Below are 21349 nucleotides of genomic sequence, written 5' to 3' on the forward strand. Positions count from 1 at the left end.
TCCCCCTCACCTCTATTATCTCTTGCGATATGTGCAGCTGCACCACTCCCTTTTAAAGAGCTTTCTTTAAACAGGCTAATTTGCAACCCTGTCTGGGTGCCGGGAAGCTTGACGCTAAGGTAGGAAATATCTTATTATTTTAAAGTCTGGACTTTACAGAAAGAAAACAGAAGGGAGGTAATCCATAATACACAAGCAAAATATTGCCGTCAGTAGGAGATAACTGAGAGCTTGTTTCAGGAAAATGAGAAGAGGCTTAGCCAGCTTGTTGGCCTATCATGGTTTTTAACAATACCAAAAACTTAAAACTCTGTTAGTTTCCTATTTTTCGTTCTAGATGTATTTTTTCTTTTAAGCAGGAATTATTCATTTCAAAGATAAAACATACTGTGGACCAATTCTTAAATGTAGCCACCTAAATTACCCACACAAATCCCAGATTTAAATATTCACATTGTCATTTAGAGGCCTTAAATAGTTATTTGAGTGTCTGAGTGCCCATTTGAGTGTCCAGATGTGGGATCTGGTGACTAAATTAGGCATGTACATTTGAAATCTGTTCTCATGCTATTAATAATTCAAGAAAATCAGTTGTTTATTTTCAAAGAACAGTAGTTTCTTGGCTTTTCAACTTGTCTGCTGGATTTGCCATGTGGGCTAGACAGACAAACAGAACTGGCCGTGCTGAGGATTTTTGCAACCGGGATGCAGATGTGCTGCACTAATATGAAAAGTGGCTGGTACCCATTGCTAAGCCACTTTTTAGGTGCTTTTGGTGCTTTTTTATTTCTGCTTCTGAGCACAATCATCTATTCCAGGAATAAAATCCTGCATCCCTGAAGTTAATGGGAGTGTACTATTGACGTCAGTGGGGCCAGAAGTTTTCCTTAAGTGTTGTGCTGCTGTTAATAATTCCATACAACTCCACCCTCTTCCCCCAATCTTCAAACCCCCTTGTAAACATGTGCTAAAAGCTTCTAAATAATCATGAGTCTAAAGGTGTATACTGCAGTTTCTGGGCTACTTTATACAATGTTGAGCACAGGGTTAAATATTAATGGAACCATGCATAGGGTTGCCACGTGTCCAGTATTCTTCCAGTTTTTGCACCCTCTGTCCGGTAAAAACATTCAGAAAATACCGGATATGTGCAATGTCCGGTATTTTCTGCTTTTCCAGCTGGGCGCCAGACGGAAGCCTGGTGGTGGCGGGGGGAATGGCTGGGAGGCAGGCAGAGTCACAGCCACTCCCCCCCACCTCCGCCAGGTTTCTGCACGCAACCAGAGGAAGTCCCAGGCTGGGCAGCAGGGCCGCGATTGGCACTGGGAGCCTGTGGTAGCATGCAGAAGTCAGGCGGGAGCAGGGGGAGTGGCTGGGAGGCGGGGCGCAATCGGCATTGGGAGCCCTCAGCTGATGGCATCTGAGGAGGAGTGATGCCTTGGGGAGGAAGAGAAGCTGTGTCCCTGCTCCTGGGCACTGTTCAAGCACATTTTGGCGCCGTAGTCCAGGAGAGAACCCTGCAGGTGCTTTGCAGTTGTGTTTAGGCGTCTTCCATTGACTCTCAGCCAAAACTGACTGAGGTGGAATTTCTGCTTCTTCCTACCGAGACAACCAAAGACCTGGCTATGGGGGAGTCACCTTCCTACCCATGGTTGCCCCCCCCTTTGTTCGTAGCTTGGTAGCTCTTTGTAGTAGCCACACAGGATGTGTGTTCGGTTTAGGTAGGGTTTTTTTTGCTCAACAAATTTTTAGCCCATGTGTTCAGTATTTTTTTGGGAGACCATCAGGCAACCCTACCATACAGAGTTACACAAGCTGAGCATATGGCCTATAAAATTTAGCCTTTTTCTTCGAACTTTTAAAACGTTAGTTTCCTACTACAGTATCTCTTTCTGTCTAGCACAAATGTGCATCAAATGTTCTCTGAAACTGCCATTGCTCTCAATTCCATTCTAGAGTGAGCTGCTTTGGAAGAAGCAAACCAAGTAACATTAAATCCATGGTTGACACTACCCTGAAGATAAAGGGCTAGACCAGGCATGGGGAACCTTTTTTGGCTCGGGGTCTACCAACCCACAGAAAAATCAGTCGGGAGCTAATGAGAAGGAAAAAACAAAAACAAATATAAAACCTCATGGACATGATCCCCGCCTGATAAGCAGAAAGAAAAAGACACACTCACCTTACTCATGCAACCGAAGGTGCCAGAGCCCCCCTTGCACTCTAAACACATGAGAGGAAGTGGTTAGGCTCAGAGATTCTCCCCTGGGCTAGTAAATTTTGTGGATCCTAGGCTCTGGGTGGAAGGTAGGGTGCAGAAGCGGTCTGGGCGTGAAGGATGGAGGGAGGATGCAGGAATGGGCTGAAGGTGGGGCTGAGGGATTCGGGCAGGAGGCAGGGTGCAGGAACAGGCTGGGTTCTGCATGAGAGGGCTGGGGGTAGGTGTCTGGATGGGAGGTAGGGTGCAGAGGGGGGCAAGGTTTGTGGGATCTGGATGGGAGGTAGGGTGCAGGAGCGAGCTGGGGATGTGGTGTCTGGTCTGTAGGTGGCAGAGGTGCTACCTGGCACAGCTCTAGGTGAAAGGCTGGGTTTCCTGGCCAATGGGAGTGACGGGGTTGGAGTCTGCTAGCAGTGCAGGGACAAAGACCAGGGGAAGAGGGGTAATGGCAGCATGTAGAGTCACTTCCTCACCCGACAGGCTGGATGCTGACCCTTGCTTCCCTTGATCCAGCCTGTGAGGTCCAATGCTCCCCCATCGCAGCAGGGAACCAGCTTGGTGTATCTCCACATGACTAGAGTGACAGTGCCAATTTGCACTGCGGCAGGGGAAAGTGGGGGGAGTTCCAAGCCTTGTGGGCCAGATAAAAGGAAGCCACTGATCGGATCTTGCCTGTGGGCTGTAGGTTTCCCACCCCAAGCTAGACTCACCAAGAAACATAGGGGTCTAGAAAATCAGTGTAATTCACAAAGCCTAAGTGCAGTACCTAGGTTTTCAATACAATGAAGAGGAAGAGAGAAGCACCTTAGAAAAGGATTCTCAAAAGCCAGCATGCAAGGAGCTTCTTGCATGAGCTAGCCAAGGGGAGGTGCAAAGCCAAGGAGTGTATGTTAAGCCTAGCACATCTCTGAGAGATGAGTGCCTTAGTTTGGGCTACAAGGAAACACCTTCATCTGCTTGGGATTCTTAGCAGTAAACCATATCCTGGTGTGAGGTGCTTTTAGCAAGAAGGCAGAGGGTGGTGGAAGGACACGCTCCTTCATAACTGTTAGCCCAGTAGTTAGTATACTCACCTGGTTTGTCAGTTCAGTTATGGAAGACCCTCCTCCACCTGGGATTTGAACTGGGAGAGATTACCTCTAAGGTGAGTTCCCTAGCCATGGCACTAAAGGCTCTCAGGGAGTGCCTCCTCCTCCCAGTTATTCTGTGTGAACTCCTGTGAAAGAGCCCAATCCACTAGATAAGGGCTGAGCATGCTAACAGGATGGAGCCCTATAGGCTGAGGAACACCAATTTGTGCATCATTCTGGGGTTTAGGCACAAACATGGGACTGGGTGTCTAACATGGGGCTGCAGTGAGTGTGCTCTGAAGCAGTAAAAGAGAGGCCTAAGGAACATTTACTGCAAACCTTTTTAGGTACCAAGTAATGCTAGGCACCCATACAAATTGGGGGCAGGTGAGCAGGGTTTTTTGTGAATCCCAGTGGGGTAAGATTCCAGGATTTAGGCACGTACACTCTTGTATAAACACAGCACAAACTGTTTAAAATCCAAAACTATATTTTTTGTGTCAATATGCAATGTACATACGTTACAATGTTGAAAGAGTAGCTCTTACATTTTTTTATTTATTATTGAAGTAGCCCCAGACATCGTAACAAGTAACCTCATTATCATCAACCCCAGACCAGCTCTCAATATATTAATATTATCAAATGTCATTACTATTAATCTTACTTTTCACATCAGCATCCTTTTTATTAACATAGGAACATAAAAATGGCCATACTGGGTCAGACCAAAGGTCCATCTACCCCAGTACCCTGTCTGCCAACAGTGGCCAATGCCAGGTACCCCAGAGGGAGTGAATTGAACAGGTAATGATCAAGTGAACTCTCTCCTGCCATCCATCTCCACCCTCTGACAAACAGAGGCTAGGGACACCATTACTTACCCATATTGGCTAATAGCCATTTATGAACTTAACCTCCATCAATGTATCTAGTTTTAAACCCTGTTATATTCCTAGCCTTCACAACCTCCTCAGGCAAGGAGTTCCACAGATTGACTATGCGCTGTGTGAAGAAGAACTTCCTTTTATTTGTTTTAAACCTGCAGCCCATTAATTTCATTTGCTGGCCCCTAGTTCTTATATTATGGGAACAAGTAAATATCTTTTCCTTATTCACTTTCTCCACACCACTCATGATTTTATATACCTCTATCATATCTGCCCTTAGTCTCCTCTTTTCCAAGCTGAAAAGACCCAGTCTCTTTAATCTCTCCACATATGGGACGCATTCCAAACCCCTAATCATTTAATTGCCCTTCTCTGAACCTTTTCTAATGCCAGTATATCTTTTTTGAGATGAGGAGACCACATCTGTACACAGTATTCCAGATGTGGGCGTGCCATGGATTTCTATAAGGGCAATAAGATATTCTCCGTCTTATTCTCTCTACCTATTTTAATGATTCCTAACATCCTGTTTGCTTTTTTGACTGCTGCTGCACACTGCGTGGACGTCTTCAGAGAACTATCCACGATGACTCCAAGATCTCTTTCCTGATTAGTTGTAGCTAAATTAGCCCCCATCGTGTTACATGTATACTTGGGGTTATTTTTTCCAATATGCACTACTTTACATTTAACCACATTAAATTTAATTTGCCATTTTGTTGCCCAGTCACTTAGTTTGGTGAGATCTTTTTGAAGCTCTTCACAGTCTGCTTTGGTCTTACCTACCTTGAGTAGTTTAGTATCGTCTGCAAACTTTGCCACCTCACTGTTTACCCCTTTCTCCAGATCATTTATGAATATGTTGAATAGGATTGGTCCTAGGACTGACCCTTGGGGAACACCACTAGTTACCCCTCTCCATTCTGAAAATGTACCATTTATTCCTACCCTTTGTTTCCTGTCTTTAAACCAGTTCTTAATCCATGAAAGGATCTTCCTTCTTATCCCATGACAACCCAATTTATGTAAGAGCCTTTGGTGAGGGACCTTGTCAAAGGCTTTTGGAAATCTAAGTATACAATATCTTCTGGATCCCCCTTATCCACATGTTTGTTGACCTCTTCAAAGAACTCTAATAGATTAATAAGACATGATTTCTCTTTACAGAAACATGCTGACTTTTGCCCAACAAATTATATTCTTCTATGTGTCTGATATTGCACCAATGCCTCTCAAAAGACAAAAGACAAAAGCTGGGCTCTTGGAAAAAACTCTACATTCATCCTTTGAAATTGGGTCAAAATACTGTTTTCTTTTAACTGGAGATGACATTTTTTTCTGTCTATTTCTACAAACAAAAAAAATAGCTACTTAATCTTCAATCACATTAAATAAAAAAGACAAAAAGAAACAAAACAAAGTACTGCAAGCAAAGCAGCACTAGACATTAAAATAAAACTTGTAGACCAGCACTTCAGGAAGAGGAATCAACTGCAGAACCTCAGAATGTACATTATGGAACACTTTAGAACTCTCAAAAGTGTCTGGAAGGGTGCATTCTACACAAATCTAGCTTAAGCTAGCCTTAAGGAGGAATCAAGCAATATTTACCTTATAGCACTTTGTATAAGGGTAGGCAAGCTCTCAAATATGCTTCCAGGGGAGCTTGAATGATCCAATCATTGGAGGTTTTTAAGAACAGGTTGCTCTATCAGGGATGGTCTGCATTTAATTTGTCCTGCCTCAGGAAGGTAATAAACTTGGGTTATGTCTACATTGAGAAGCTTTGACGATAATTGTGATGTTGATATGCAAAATTTGCCAAAAGTGAAAACCGGTCAAATTAGTTTTTCTGCCTCCCATTCTCAACTTTTCATAGCTACACTGCTAACTCTTCTGTTGACAGACAGAGCAAAACAATGTGGGTAAGTATCCCACATTGCAGTGTTGTGGAAAGCTGATCCCAGTGCTTCCTTGGATTCCCTAGTAGCTCTGAGTTCTCTATATTGAGGAATATCAAAGTAGCACAGCAGTCTTTTCAGCCCTCCCAGCTGCAGAAGTAGAACAGAAGCATTCCAATTATTTGTTTTAGTTTTTTCCCTAAAGGAAACAGCTCACTCAGCTGTCAGATACTTCCCAGAGCTTTGAAAAGGAGTGGTGCATGCCTGCAAGGCAGCAGAGATCACAAAACACTGAGCATAGCCATCAAGACAGGCATTGTGGGATAGTGGTGGAAGCAAGTTCTTTCAACAAAACAAATAGCAGAGTCAACAATGGCTCTTTGATGGCAAGAAAGGGAGGGAAAAAGATAAAAGTCTCTCACAAGGGTGGAAGTTTTTTGTCATCAAAACTGAGTGTTTTTCTCAACAAAAGTCGCATTGCAGTGTAAACACTCTCAGTGTTTTATTGCCTAAAGGCAGGTTTTGGTAACAAAACATGCAAAGGTAGACAAGGTTTTGATGACTTTTCAAGATCCTTTTCCAGGCCTGCATTTCTGTAGTTCTATAATGTAAAAAATTGGAGGCACGATACCGTATGTGGTTTCCCATTAATGCTTGTTCTTGCTAGCTTTATCACATCTCACAATTCAATGACATAACATACCACACCACAGTGGCTTCCTCACTTTTGGATTATTTTGAAATCACTGTAGTGACATATTAGCATTTCCTTTTGTATATTGAGAATTTTTTGCATGGCTATTTTTGCCAATCAGCTCTTTGTAATAAATAAAGTATATGAATGGTTATTTAGTATACATGATTACAGTTCTCCTTTTGCTACTGCTAGTTATGCATCTGTAAGATAGTACAGCATTTACAGGAAGGCAACTGAAAAAATGTGGAAAGAATGTATACAATGCATACGACATTTATGTAGTTAGGGACGGGAAAGTACAAATGTCCTAAGCAAAGATTGGTGAGGACATCAACTAGAACTGGTCACATTTTAGTGGGTAATCCAAAGGCCCACAGCAGATTTCACTTATTATAGTGGTGGAAGTCCACAATCTTGAGACTGAATCTTCAACACAATATTTTACTGATACCTTGATTGGTAAATGGAAAGAGATGTTTTATGACAAACACTGTAAGGTGTTCAGGCAATCTTTCCATTGGCTTTCCCTTCTTGAGCAAATCAAACATAAGCTACTTGTCTCCACTTACAAGGCCTTTCATGGTCTATCCCTATCCTGCCATTACCTTTCATCTGCGATAGACATGTTAACATCACTTCTGATCTGATCAGGATGCCAGTTTCCATCATCCACTTGTTACATTTTCTAACATGTACCTTTGTGCTTTTTCCCCACAATGCTCCTCATGCTTGTGAGAGTTTCCCTTTAACCTGTGCAAATCTAACTTGTCTTCATTCAACACCTTCCTCAAAACCCTACTGTTCCATTCAGCCTACAAAAAATGTGACAATGGTTGGGCTACTGATGTTCTGAGACCGCATCCAATCATGCTGATCAATAGTTTCTCACTGTTTCTTAGTACTTCACCACCAGCCTGCATTCCTCTGGCTGGTGGGGAAGGTCTCAAACTCATGGCCAGATCAAATTTACAGTCTAGCCCAAGAAACCTGGAAGGGACATACCCACACTCATACCACAAGCCTGCCTCTTCCTGCCACCACCATGCCGTTCTGTTCCCCCTGGATCCCCTGAGTGTCCTGGCCTCAGGAATTATCTGGGGGGGGGGGGGTGTCTTGTCGTGCCAGCAATAGCATTTGGTTCCCTCACACTCTCCATGATGATGGAAGCTGCAAGGAAGCAGAGCAAGTGTGGTGACTGTGGAGGGCCATGTCCCATGCCAGGGCCCCTCCCATACCAGCCCATCTCCCCTGTAATCCTCAAAGCCCTCAACTTACTATAGGAATGGCTTTTTTGTTCTGTATCTGTACAGAACCTAATATAGCGTTCTGGTCCATAAACTAAAGTCTTATGTATTAAGTCACACAAATAATAAAAATAATAATTGCATTTTTCACCTATTCACTTGAAGTATAATGTCTCAACAACTTGACACAAGTTTCAGAATAAGAAGAATCTTACCAATTAATGCGGTTAAAAAGCAGTGGAAGAAAATGCTTTTACAAGAGACTAGCATAGGGTTAAAGCCAAATTTTTCTTTAACAGATGATATTTCAGATGGCCACACTATTCCAGATGCATCAATTTCCTTGAAAATCCAATCCATATATGTGCATATGCTGTGCTGGCAGGAGGACTGACTGAAATGGCCAAAACCCAAGAGCTAATATTCTTTTGGCCAGAATAATGCAATTATTATTTTCCTAGCTATCAGTCTAAGCATACAGAGCCATCTGTTATGCAAAGCAAACATACACATCTCAATTACAGAAAATGCAGTTGCCTTGACAGAATTTGGATTACACCACTAACCAGGGCTGTAAAATTTGTTTTAAGCTAGTGTATAATGGATGCCTTTCAGGAGTTCCCTAATTAGCATTTACCTGCTTAAACTAACGATTCATCCTTTTTCTTTATTGGCTTATTAAACTTTGTTGGATAGTGTGCATAAAACAGATTAATATGGGCTTAAGACAATAACAACATTAAAGTTCTGATTCTTTATTGCTTTACCAACTTGTTGGTGGCACCAATTTCAGTATCTCATATCTTTGATACTGATGCCCAAACAGATCAAGGAAAGGATTAAAGTCCATTACAAACTAAGGACTTTAATGAGAGACAAGAACTAATAATAGCTCTGTTTCTATTTCTATCATTTGGTTTGATAAACCTTCCACAAAAGACAATTAATGTACATATTATCGCCTATTGCTTGCATGTTTTTTGAGAAATTAATAATTCTTATGTTGCTTCTCTTCAGATAATATTTAAATTTGATCTTTTTCTGCACCAAACCTTAAAATCTCTCTCACTACTTTAGAGTCTCATTCTTAATTTAGCTGGGGCACAGCAAAATTACCAGCTTTTGAAAGCTTCCAATGCTAATAGTTCCCTCCTCTGAGCTGTGCCAACTTACTCAAGCAACAAGTTCACGATGGATCCCCATTTAAAAGAGAAGACACAAACATTATCTCAGTTTTTATCTCCTCAGGGTGACTCTACTAGAAGTAGATTATCCTACTTGGCAAATCATCATGCAAAAACTCTCTGCTGCATTTTTTGAATCCAAATAGAACGGAACTATTTCAGCTAGAAGCCTCTGAATGCAGCAGGATTAGCAATAAGCCGCAACAAGCAACTTTTCCCTTTCTCTTCCCTTTTAGCCTCTGAAAAACAGATGTCAGCAATTAAACTGCAAATAATCAAAATAATGCATTTTATAAATTTGTCATTTTACATTAGTGAACATTTGCGAAGGCTACAAAATTTGTCCTTGTTGGAACCCTCCCTGCAAGACATTTTAATGGTCTTTTTCAGCATTTCTTGACTCCAAATGACTCCCTGTCATTGTGTCAGCTCCCAGGATAATAAAGGGTACTCCATAAACATCCAGTAATAGGACACAAGGGAAGTACTATTAATGTGTCCCTTTCCTACCAGGTACAGAGGTTTAAAGTTCAAAACAACTGAGAAAAGAAACTTCATTTGTTCTCGATAAATTAATAATGATCCTTTGTGACAAAAAGTTTTCAGGCCCAAGTTTATTTTATCTGAACATTCAATACTGAACACATATGCTTCTCAATTACTTCGCTGGGTGAACCAGACACAGCCCTTAAGTAATGGATTCAGTATTTTATGCAAAATATTTCAAAATGGACTACTTTAAGAATGATAAGCAGAAAGTGTGTATTACACAATTACACCACAAAGTCGAAAATTTTTACTTACTTGGGATAGGCCTAAATAGATGGAGACGGTTTCTGAAATGTACAAAAATTTTCCTTCTTGGTTTAGTGCAAATACAAATCCATCCAGGGACTGCAGAATAATAAAAAAAAAGGGAATAGATTGATGCAAAGCTGTTAACAGATGAAAACAAAGGCATCAAATACTAATTACGGGCAATGTTTTGTTTATATATAAATATTTGAAAGTTGTATCCAGGATACAGTTCTTTTATATCATATTCATATATGCACAATCTGCACACAGGTATATACCAAAGTATAAGGGATTTTTTTTGTCTTTTTTACATCATACATACATTATGTGTAATTTAGTCTCATCAGCGTGAACATGAAATATGGAAAATAACATCAAATATACTTCAGATTTTCTACATGCAAAAACTATGCAGCTGAATAGGAGGAAATTCCCTCTCCCCCTCCCAAAAAACTGAGTAAGGGAAATATTCACTTGAACCATTATGGACTTCCATATTTTGTTAATTAATCTAGGTTTACACCGCCCTATCCCATACATGCCTTTTGTGAGAGAACAAATATATATAGTCAATCAACAGAAACCATTGATTATGTTGAGTCTACAGACATGTTATGAATTTCATCCCTTCCGTGTAAAAATGTAGATTAAATTTTGTTCTGACAGGTTCATGTCTTTAGATTTGGTTTCCATTTCATATGCAAAAATCAAGATTTGACTATACACATTAATTCACAGCTTTTGAAACATGACTTCAGTCAATAAACAATGAGATATAGTCTAAATTTGATACATGGAGTAAATCCTTACACATTGAGATGAAAATATGCCTCTTCATTGAGAATACATGGCATTTCATTTTTATACTTCTATCGCGGTCAATTATTGGCAAAATACATATGTAATGTTTGCCAATGCAAAATCACAGAGATTAGTAATACTATATGAAGTTGCAAATGAGGAAACATCCTGAATTCAACCCTTGGGATAGAGGTATATGTAAAGCAAAAATGTAATTGTATTACATTTGAGATCAACACATTCTTGGAAGAACAAGATAACAGCGTTGCACACAAATTTAGAGAAAAATATACGATGCCAAAGTCCTGCAATAATTTCACTCTCTTTCAAATACATAGCAGTGATTTCTGAGGCTTTTTAATGTTTTGATTCCTCTGCTTCTTGATTAATTTCGAACATACTGTTGGTCAGAAGCTGACTTTGGCAAGTGTTCACCCCTCTATGATGCAGTAGGTGGTGGAATTAGTTCAAAAAATCTGTGTTTTCTCAAAAGAATGAACCACACATTGGAAAACAAACACTCACAAAAGATATTGCATTAAAGAAAGACTCTCTAATTTATATTTATGAATTAATAAAAATGTAAATAGACTTTCTTCAAGTAAAAACATTTAAACTATGCAAGCAATTTATGGCATCTTATAAATCATCATCTTTTTCCGCCAAATGATTAACATGGACTCCTTGAATTTTAACTTCAATAGCAGGTGAAAAATATGGAATGGTGGAACACAGATTTAGACCAATAAAAGGGTAAAATCAAAACCTATATAGATGTGGTATCCTCGATTCTCTACATCTCTTTTGCTACTGTGTTTGAGTCCCATTCTCTTACCCCTCTTCTGTGAGAAAGGTCAGAAGAGAAGGGTTCCTTTAAAAGCTCTTTATGCTCTTCTGCATACTTCTTCAGGAAAGTAGGTCTACCAATGGTACAGGGAACATAGTGTAAAACCTTGCTATAAATAGTCTTGAAGGCACCATGATTCTCTGGCCATCTTTTGCTGTATTTGCTAGACTGCCTCTTCTCAACAGTAGTCACATCACATTAACTTTTTACTATGCTGCCATTATCTTCCCTACAGAACACAGGCACTACCATATTAAATCAGGCATATCTATACAGGCTAGTCCAGTATCCTCCAACAGTGGATAATACCAGTTGCTTCAGAGGTATATGTGAAATATCCATAGTGGCCATTTATGCAGTAAGAGGACTACTGGGAAAGATTCTCTCTAATCTCAGGCAGTTACTAGTTGGCTTATATCATTAAACACAAGTGCTAATATTCCTTATAGTTATGTTTATAACTAGTGTAACTGTAGATATTCTTTATTACTCATAAAATGTCTGTTCCTTTTTAGCATCCTATTATGGTCTTTCTCTCAATAATAGCCAGAGACAGTGATAGAAATGTAGCCGTGTTAGTCTGGTGTAGCTGAAACAAAATACAGGACTATGTAGCACTTTAAAGACTAACAAGATGGTTTATTAGATGATGAGCTTTCGTGGGCCAGACCCACTTCCTCAGATCAATGAGTTCCACAGATTAAGTATTCAGGATGTCAATGTGTAGATGACTACATGATTAACTGATAAGCCTGGACTTATCAGTTAATCCTGTTGACTATCTGCACTCCTCACCCTTTGCTGCCTCTGAGATACAGGGTGGGGGAAGGTACTCATGAGGAGCTAGTTTAAAAGCCGCCTCCTCATGACCACCGAATCTGCCTCCCCCACCCACTCCCACACTGCTGCTTATAAATAAGCGGCTTTCAAGCAGGCTCCCCATGTGTGCCAGCTCCATGGACCCACTTGCCCCCCACCTTGCTGCCTCATGGGTCAGGAACGAACTGGTGCTGGGGGGAGCCAGCTCAAAAGTTGGTTCTCCCCTGAACTGTCTTCATGGTGTCACCTGTCCCCCACACACACTAGAGGCAGCAGTGTCGGGGGAGGGGCGCAGGGGAAGCTGCTGTGGAGCTTGGAGCTTGGCTTCAGGGAGCTTGGATCCCCCACCTACCCGTGGACAGGGGCTGCTGCCACTCCACACTTCTGCCTCTAATACAGTGCAGGGTGGCAGGTGGAAGCCGGTCTGCGTAGCAAACTGCTTTTAAAACTGGCTCCCCTTCTGGACCTGTTCCCACATGCCACCCCGCACTACTGCCTCTGATAGGGAGGGAGCAGTGTGGGCTGGCAGGGGGCTCCCCAGGAGTGGATACAAGAGCACACTGGCTATCGCCCCACCTCTGGGGACTATCAAATATTCATGTAACCGCTAAAATGTCATGTGGTTACATGACTATTCAATTATCCCCTATCTAACATCCCTATTAATTATGTGTTGCATAAAAAGTTCTTTCTCTTGTCAATTTTATGTTTCCAGCCTTTTGGTTCTTATAGTATGAAAGGGAGAATTCAACAGAAGTGCCTCACTGATCTTTCTATTTTGTTTGCTAAATTATATAATTCTTTTGACAAACCTGGGTGGATATTTTGTGGTGATAGTGAAAGACTCCTGGATTAGATCCCTGCTAAGTCTGAGTGCCATTATGTTTAGGAATGAAGCTTCTTAATAAAAAGGCAGTAAGAAATTTTAATATTGACAAAGCAACATAGTTTTCAGCCTAAATGGTTAAAGTTTGAGAAGTTAAGAGCAACTGAGAACAAGGTCTTACAATGGAAAGTATTAATCACCTTTAAGTACAGGTGCCAGCTCCCCTTATAATAATGATTAATTCATGCCACCTGTTTTCCACTTTTCTCAGTTAAACAGCTTTAATCTTCTCCTCCTTTGTGGTGTTCTTTCTCCCCCATCCTTTCCTCAGGGGCTGTTCTCCATGTTTGCTTCATGGAGTTGTCTGTGAAGCTCTACAGCAGCGGTATTCCTGGACTGATCTGCCATGGAAACATACTACAAAGCTCTTTTTCTTCTCTGTATGACTGACTCATGACCATTCCCATAAGATTTCCTCCATTTTGCCAATTTGGGTTAAACGGGATGAATCCTCCTCCTCCTCCTCCTGTTACTTTCTCTATCCTGTTCCCTCCCCTCCACGCTCTCAAGTTATCCTTGTGTACAGACACTGACAGAATCCAGTATTTGAAGGGTCAGAAGAGCAAAATGAGCTGTATATAATGTGTATCTAATCATATTTTGAAAAAGTCATTGCCTATTAGATTACTAAGGAGTTAACTACTTCCATTCCTGAAATACATGGCAATGAGAGAAGAACCTTAAAGTGGAGGAAGGAAAAGACAAATTCAATTTTTAGTATCGAGGACAACCCCTCCCATAAAAAAATCAACAAAAACCTAAATCAATCTAGTCCGTCCTAAATATATGAGAGGCCAAAGATAGGCTAAGCACCCGTGTGCCAATGTTGTTGTTCCTTATACAGGTCAAACAGTATCTGTGAAGGGCTGTCTCATTTGTTATTCATAGGTATTATTTATGAATATTTATTATTTAGGTAATGTGTGTTGAAATTTTTCAATTTTTCATAACGCCTGTGTCCTTTATACACACCAAGACACCATCCAGTCTTCAAACAATCATGATAGAGGGGCTGCAGGAAGGTGTCTTTTAGAAAGGTATTTGACATGTTTGCTGCCAATTTTGGTCTAGCAAAGAGTTTTTTTGGAAGTATGATTTGAATTACATACATATGTCCAACTGCATAACTATTGTTAGAGAAACACTGGTGTTTCCCTCTTGCAAAATATTTTAAGTTCTCTTTCAAACTGAGGAATCGTGCTTCACTACCAAAGGCCAGACTTTTGAAAAGAAATTGAAACAAAGGCAAGAATGTGACCAGACATGGACATGGGCTACAAAGTTCTATGGTCTGGTCCATAGCCATTGTTAACTTTAGCACAGAGGTGGGGCATACAGACACTAAAGAGACTTCATAAGAAGCTCCATTTTCACATTAGCATGTACAATCTCAAGTTCCCTCCCCTCTGTTTTTAATGTGAAGTTGGTTGCCATCAGTTCAATTTTATGCTCACTATTGGGGTTCTTGAAAATTGTTAACGAGGTTCTCAGGTGATCAAATTTTGGGCATCCCATATCTAACCCCCCCCCCCCCCATTGCATTCATATCTTGAGACAGTTTATACTTATTGGTTATGTATAAAATGTGATTAAAGGTGAAGTTTCATGCCACACTTTAATTTTGCTTTGAGAAAACCATTATTTATTATGTTGTTTCAATCACCACAGGCTACTTTTTAATTTTTTAAACTACCCCACTGTTTTCAACAGGCTCCAATTAAGATTCTGGGGTCAAAGGGTTAATTACATCTTCTTACCCACTATGTAGAATTTTCTGATTATTAACCAAGGTTGGATTAAGATGAAAAAGAACCGACACAAATGTTAATACTTGCCCCGCCTCAAGAAGATTTATCATAATACCATGCTGAAATGTAGATGCTTTCTTCAAAGCAGTTAGAGAACAAAATCTTAGAGGAAACACTTAAATAAATGTTTAAAGGAATGCAGGTATCTGATTTATTGAGACAGTATTCTTATTACTGAAAACAGTGCTAAGCTAGCCAGACAGGATTGATACGAGATTTCCTTTGTCACTTCTCAGTAAGTCTTGTGGTAGACATGAAGGAAGTGAGAGTCAGATATAAAAGTCAGTAGCTATCACCTCTCAATAACAGTGCCAATAATTATAATTTATAGCCTCTGACAACTGCATAATGCAAAAAAAGGTAGACAGTTTTTAACCCAAAACACTGCATGGCTCTTCTAGTACTTGTGAAAGTATGGAATTATTTCCTTGCAGGATATGAAACTAACTGTACCACTTTGACTGATTGAATACTAATGTATAACACATTGTTAAATGGATTAATATTTGTCAGAAGAATGTTGTTCCTGCTATTTTTGCTTATTCTCACTACAGCCAAATTTCATAGACTGAAATCTTACTACAGTGTCCTTCTGGGGAATATCCTCATATATCATGCTATCAATGAAGTCCCTAATACCTTCTCCTGTATTCCAATGCTGCAAAAAAAAAACCTGTTACCCTGACCTAAACTCCAGTTAGAGTGAAGAATTACCAGTAGGCTAGGTTATTTTAATGACAGATTATTTTAAACTAAGCCTTCACCATCTGTTCCACCCCCTAATTATGAATGCAAAAGGAACATATTTCACAATTACATCAGTAAAAAGTAAGATATACATGATTTAAATGCAGGCATGTGTTCTTTGTCTAATGCAGCATACATCTGTGATGTTTTTCTCATAATTCAGGCTCTGATCAGGAGGATGGGGGGCACACTGCTCACCCCTGATAAAATAGATTCATTGGTATACTAAACTTTTTCCTGGCAAACAGATCATCTTAATTAGAATTTTTTACTGTTATGACATAATGATATTATAACTAGAGCTGAGCATTAATTTGAGCACAATGCCTGTCACCAATTAGATATAAAGCATCCAATAACAGCTCAAATATTTTACTGTTGCTAAAGACAGACTGCATCAGGAAATAGTTCCCTTCTTGCAGTAACAGAGCTAAATAGCACAGAAATAATTTACTAAGAATATCAGTTAAAAGTGAGTATTTTTTTTAAATATGGCATTTACGCTAGTAAAAATTAGACAGGGCCCTTTGAACTTTGTGAATATGCAACAATATCATAAGGAACAAGTTGACAGAAATCCGTTTTGAGGCTTCAAGGCTTGCCTACTGTGCTATCATTATTAAGATATCAGAATGGTATCCTATCGTAAGCCAACAAATATACCAAAGCTTTACTACTTACGTGGAAAAACCTAACAAATTGTGCCTGGGGCTTTTGCAACTAAGTACTGTGAAAAGAAAAAAAAACCCTCTTATTCCCAGAAATATGATTTTATACACATGAGTAAAAAGCCCAAATAAAAAAGTTTGAGCATTTGCTAATGTATAGATCTTTCTAAAAACATTATTCCCGCTCTTCTGCCTTCTCTGCATGAGAACAAAGAAATCCCAAATTAAAATAAGTGAGATCATAGGGAATTACTGTGATGTTCTTTGAGCTTCAAGTTCTTTTTCTGCAGAATGAAAATCCTCTCTAATCACAAAATCAAACTGCAGTACATTCCATCCACTTTTCCAACTCCCATACCAACACCTTTTATTTATTTTAACACATTCCGTGTAATAAACTACACGAAGCATGGAGTCTGATTGAGTCTGTGACACACACTTGGCAACAGAACTAAAGTGAAAGGATGAGGTAAGAGGACAAGCTCAAAGGACATGGTTAGAGAGAACTTTGCTGTCAATTTATTCATTTGGCTCCCTCTTGCTTTTTATTCCCATGGATGGTGAGACTTGATGAAATTTACAAGTGCAAAGCACTGTAACAAAACAAAACAAAAACTGTACCAGTCAATCTTTAGAAAATCTTTACTCAACTTTGAGCCAAAGAGGCAAAAAGAACGTGCTAATTCTCCTGAGGCATCACCCTCCAAATCTGTGTTCTGAGAGACATGGTGAACCCCAAACAGGAAACTATTTCATGAGGTGACTTACTTAATAAAAAATAGATATTGTTTTTAAGATCTCGTACCAAGATCAACTGCAAAGTAGACAGAATATCAGAGAAAATCAGAAATGTAGATAGGATGGTGACACTTGAAAACTGATTGTAGTGTTTTGATGCTGCATTCATGAACATACAGGTTGAACCTCTCTAGTCCCAAACACTCTGGTCTGGCAGCAGCCATCGTATGGCATGATTTTAGTTAGATGGATGTCTGCTTATCATGGGTGTGGCCAATTTTCCCACGATCCTTCAATGTTTGTTTACAACCACCAGTCCTGGCTCTCAGTGTTCTGTGCTGTTATTTAGCTTTCATTTACCCCTAAATGTCTTTTAAGGGCCCAGTAAGCAGTGGAAGTGTTGGTAACACTGACAAACAATATTGACCTCTTGTGGTTTGGCAAACTCTCTGATTTGGCACCGATCAAGTTCTGAGGGTGCCAGACTAGAAAGGTTCAACCTGTAATAACAAAATGGGTAATATCATAGATGAGGCAGAAAATTATGAAATAATCATAAATTGCATTGTTGTGGGAGTTCAAGAAAAAACTAGAGGTTAAAGATTTGGCAATATTTTGTGTTCAAAATTGCTGAAAGATTTTTGGGGACCTCCACCTCCCAGCTATCTGTTTAACTTGATTTTCTGCTAGAAGGCTTCCTTCAATTGTTACTCCATCTGAAACTAACCTAAGAACATGCACAAAATAGCATGCTAACAGCTATCAGATCCATTGAAAATTTGGCATCACATGAATAAAGACAATAATACCCTTGACCTACACTGTAATGCTATTAAAAGACAGAAGGAACTTTATTAATGTGAAAAAGAAATTCCAAGACAGAGTAATTGCATCTGTTATGTATCCAGCTTCTACAGATAAATTATGCAGGGCAAATATGTAGTACACAGACAACTTTATCAAGGCCAAAACATGAGAAATAACTGGGAAAACGGAGTCAAATTAAATATAGCAAATTATTTTAAGTTCCTCTTTGAACTTGTTTTTGGTGAAACACTTGAGCTATGATTCTATACATCACACCTCTCTGCTGATTTTTATGCTTGAATTTGATCAAGTAATCTGAATTCCTGGAGTTAATCCTTGAAATTGTTGACATGGTCTTGAAGTAGAGGATGACATGCAGACAGAGACTGATACATTTGGGGAGGGAAAACTATGTGTTAGGAGTGATTTTGATGTTTCATAAAATACAGCTCTAGCACAGTTAAAGTCAACTGGCTGGCTAGTTTTTTTAGGCTTCCATGAGACTAAGGTTTTAATAGCCTGATGACCTGCTATGGCTTGAAACTCTTGAATGGTTTTACATCCCAGAGAGGGTAGGAAGAATATCCAAGCAGACAACCTTCGCTGAGTAAAACATTTTAGAAGATGACTAGATATACTGTAGCAGGAGACAATGAGCTACTGGAGTGGATAATTTTTTTACTCCCACTTTCTTCATTCAAGCGATTCCATTCACATTATTTAGTTCCTTTTGAATAATCTGAAAATGTTAATAGTTTATTCTGTAGTACACTCATGAGAGAGGATGATGTAATTACTTGTCTATTCCTGTATGACCAGCATAACTTTTTCATTGTGCATATGCTGTATAAGATTTTAATATTAGGAAAACCCTTTGATCTTAAATTGCTGCTACTTATTGAAAATCTCTATAGTTTCAAAGCTGCAATGTAAAATAAACAGGACCAGGAAAACCCCTATTTTTAAGAAGCAGGTACTTAACAGAATAATGATACCCAGGAAAAGAAGAGGAATAGGGAGGGTCAGTAAGGAAGGACCGATGAGGGAGGAACACGGAGTTGCCTCACGTAATTAAATTTCACTTTGTGGGAGCTGTGTATTAAAGCAGTGACCTTACATCTTAAGGATGCCAATTCAAACTGAACATATAACCTTCAATCTTATGGGTTTCCTACTTTTAGCACAAAACTGTGTGGACTGCAGACTCTCTGCAAAGACACTGTATGTCATCTAATACAATCAAAAATATCTATTTAGGATGAGAGCTATCATACAGAGATTGCATTACCTATCTCTTTCTCTGCGAGTGTGGTCCCTTCCTGTCAGGCAGTCATTATCTGCTAGCAGACTAGCTTTTCTTTGGCTCTAGGTGATTTCAGTTTCCAGTGGCACCTGCCTTTTAGAGATACAAACATTCAGCTGATCTAACAAATACTGGTTGTAGTAGGGATGTAAATGTTTAACCAGTTAACCGGTAAGCCTCACCATCAATGGGTAAGGCTTACTGGTTAAGGTTAATTAGTGGGGACTGGAGCATCTCCCCATCTGTCCTAGGCAGGGGGCTGGCTGTTCCAGTCCCATAGGGGGCCCACCACTGGCAGGGGGCTGCTCCATCTGGGCTAGAGTTGCCTATGCCTATTGGGCACCTATGACCGCTGCAGTCAGGGGCTGCTCCAGTTGTCCCTCTGCCTCCCCCCCTTTAATCAGTTAACTAGTTAAACAATATTTTTAACTGGTTAACCATTTAAACAGGAGTTTGCATCTCTAGTTGGAAGAACAGTTAAGACCTGCAAACTACCATCCTGAATGAAGTACTCGATCCTGCAGGTGTTTGTACTTGCATTGTGTTTGCTACCATTAGTATTAGCACAGAAGTTGTGTTATACTGTTTAGAAGTAGAAAGCACTTAAAGTGGGTAGTGAGTATTTGCAGTCCTGCACCTGAACTCATGGGTCAGACCAGGGGAACCCCCATTAATTTTAACGGAGTGCTGAATAGGCACAAGCATCTACCCAAGTAGGTAGAATATTTGTAACTTTAGCCACTCTGAGATAGAAAGAAAATGACCCATATGAATATTTCAGCTTATAGAAATTCCATTTTAACCAAACAACCTAATGCATGCACTGTGTTTTCCAAGTTCAGAATATATATATTTTTAAAGCGCTCACAGCATGTTCAGCACCAAGTAAAAAGATCAATCAGTAGCTAAAATAATTACATGGAGGAACTTTCATTAGTCAGATGGTTATATTGTTAAAATATTTCTACTGACCAGGTGCTTAGATAATATAGGTATGGGGACCTTATAAGTAGCTAGCTAGCTAGAATTAGGCCTATACCCTGTAATTCATTGCACACGAGCTCTATTAATGTCAACAGGACTTTGCACTAGTGCAGTGCAGTGAACTGTAGGATTAGGGCCTTACTGTATAATGTGTTACATTTATTAAAAGGCAATAATCATACCTGAAATAAGTCTCAGTTGAGAAATGAAATAAATTCTTTGTCTGATGCATATACAGATTTGTGCTCTTTGTAAACGTGTTAAAATAGCACAATGTTAAGAATGTCTCTGAAAATATGGAATATAAAAATATCAGGCTGTCTCCTTCCCTCCAATCTCAGTGAGTGGGACACAAAAGCCAGGAACTGTCTATAACTCGATAGCTGAGAATCCTTCCATCTTTTAGCTGGCATTAAATTGGCAGAGCTGATTCCTGTAACAAATGTCACTCTTTGTACCCGGGCACTGAGGGGGAGCAGCACCGCAGAGATCCAATTCCTTAGGAACCATGCCCTGCTGACATAAATTAGAGCAGCCTCTTTCTTCCAGTAACTCATTCATGGGCTGGCCATAACTAATATTGACAACCTCCCCCAACAGCTATACTTTTCAGCACAAGCAAAATCTGGTCCATCTTGAACCAGACCCTATCAGTTACTGAGAGTTTAACTTTGAAAATTTGCTTTGAACAAACAGAAACCTAAATTTCCACTTCTGGGAAAAGGCTTTTTGGTTCTCTTGCTTTTTATTCCTTCAATATTTAGTATAATTAATAGCTCTGCATACAGAAGTACCGTGAATATAACTATATTAGCAAAAAAAATAATTTATTTGTTGAAATCAGTTGGGATCTACATTAATAGGAATGTGTCAGAAACGTAACCCTAAATAATTACCCAATCCATCTGTGTTCTACATTTAAAGCAACAAGTAGTTCTG

At 39.7% G+C, this 21349-nt stretch overlaps 1 protein-coding gene across 5 annotated transcripts in view; it reads right to left on the reverse strand.

The window, feature by feature from the left end:
- NPAS3 (neuronal PAS domain protein 3) overlaps nt 1-21349 on the reverse strand; it is an 888615-nt gene that overhangs the window by 280903 nt on the left and 586363 nt on the right. For all 5 annotated transcript variants that reach the window (XM_006117663.5, XM_006117666.5, XM_006117664.5 and 2 more), the window contains one exon: nt 10009-10098. In XM_006117663.5, coding sequence (XP_006117725.2) covers nt 10009-10098 — 90 coding nt within the window. The remainder of the gene's footprint in view (nt 1-10008; nt 10099-21349) is intronic.

This window comes from Pelodiscus sinensis, chromosome 5 (assembly GCF_052426305.1).
Source record: "Pelodiscus sinensis isolate ZL-2025 chromosome 5, ASM5242630v1, whole genome shotgun sequence".
Classification (NCBI taxonomy): Eukaryota; Metazoa; Chordata; order Testudines; family Trionychidae; genus Pelodiscus; species Pelodiscus sinensis.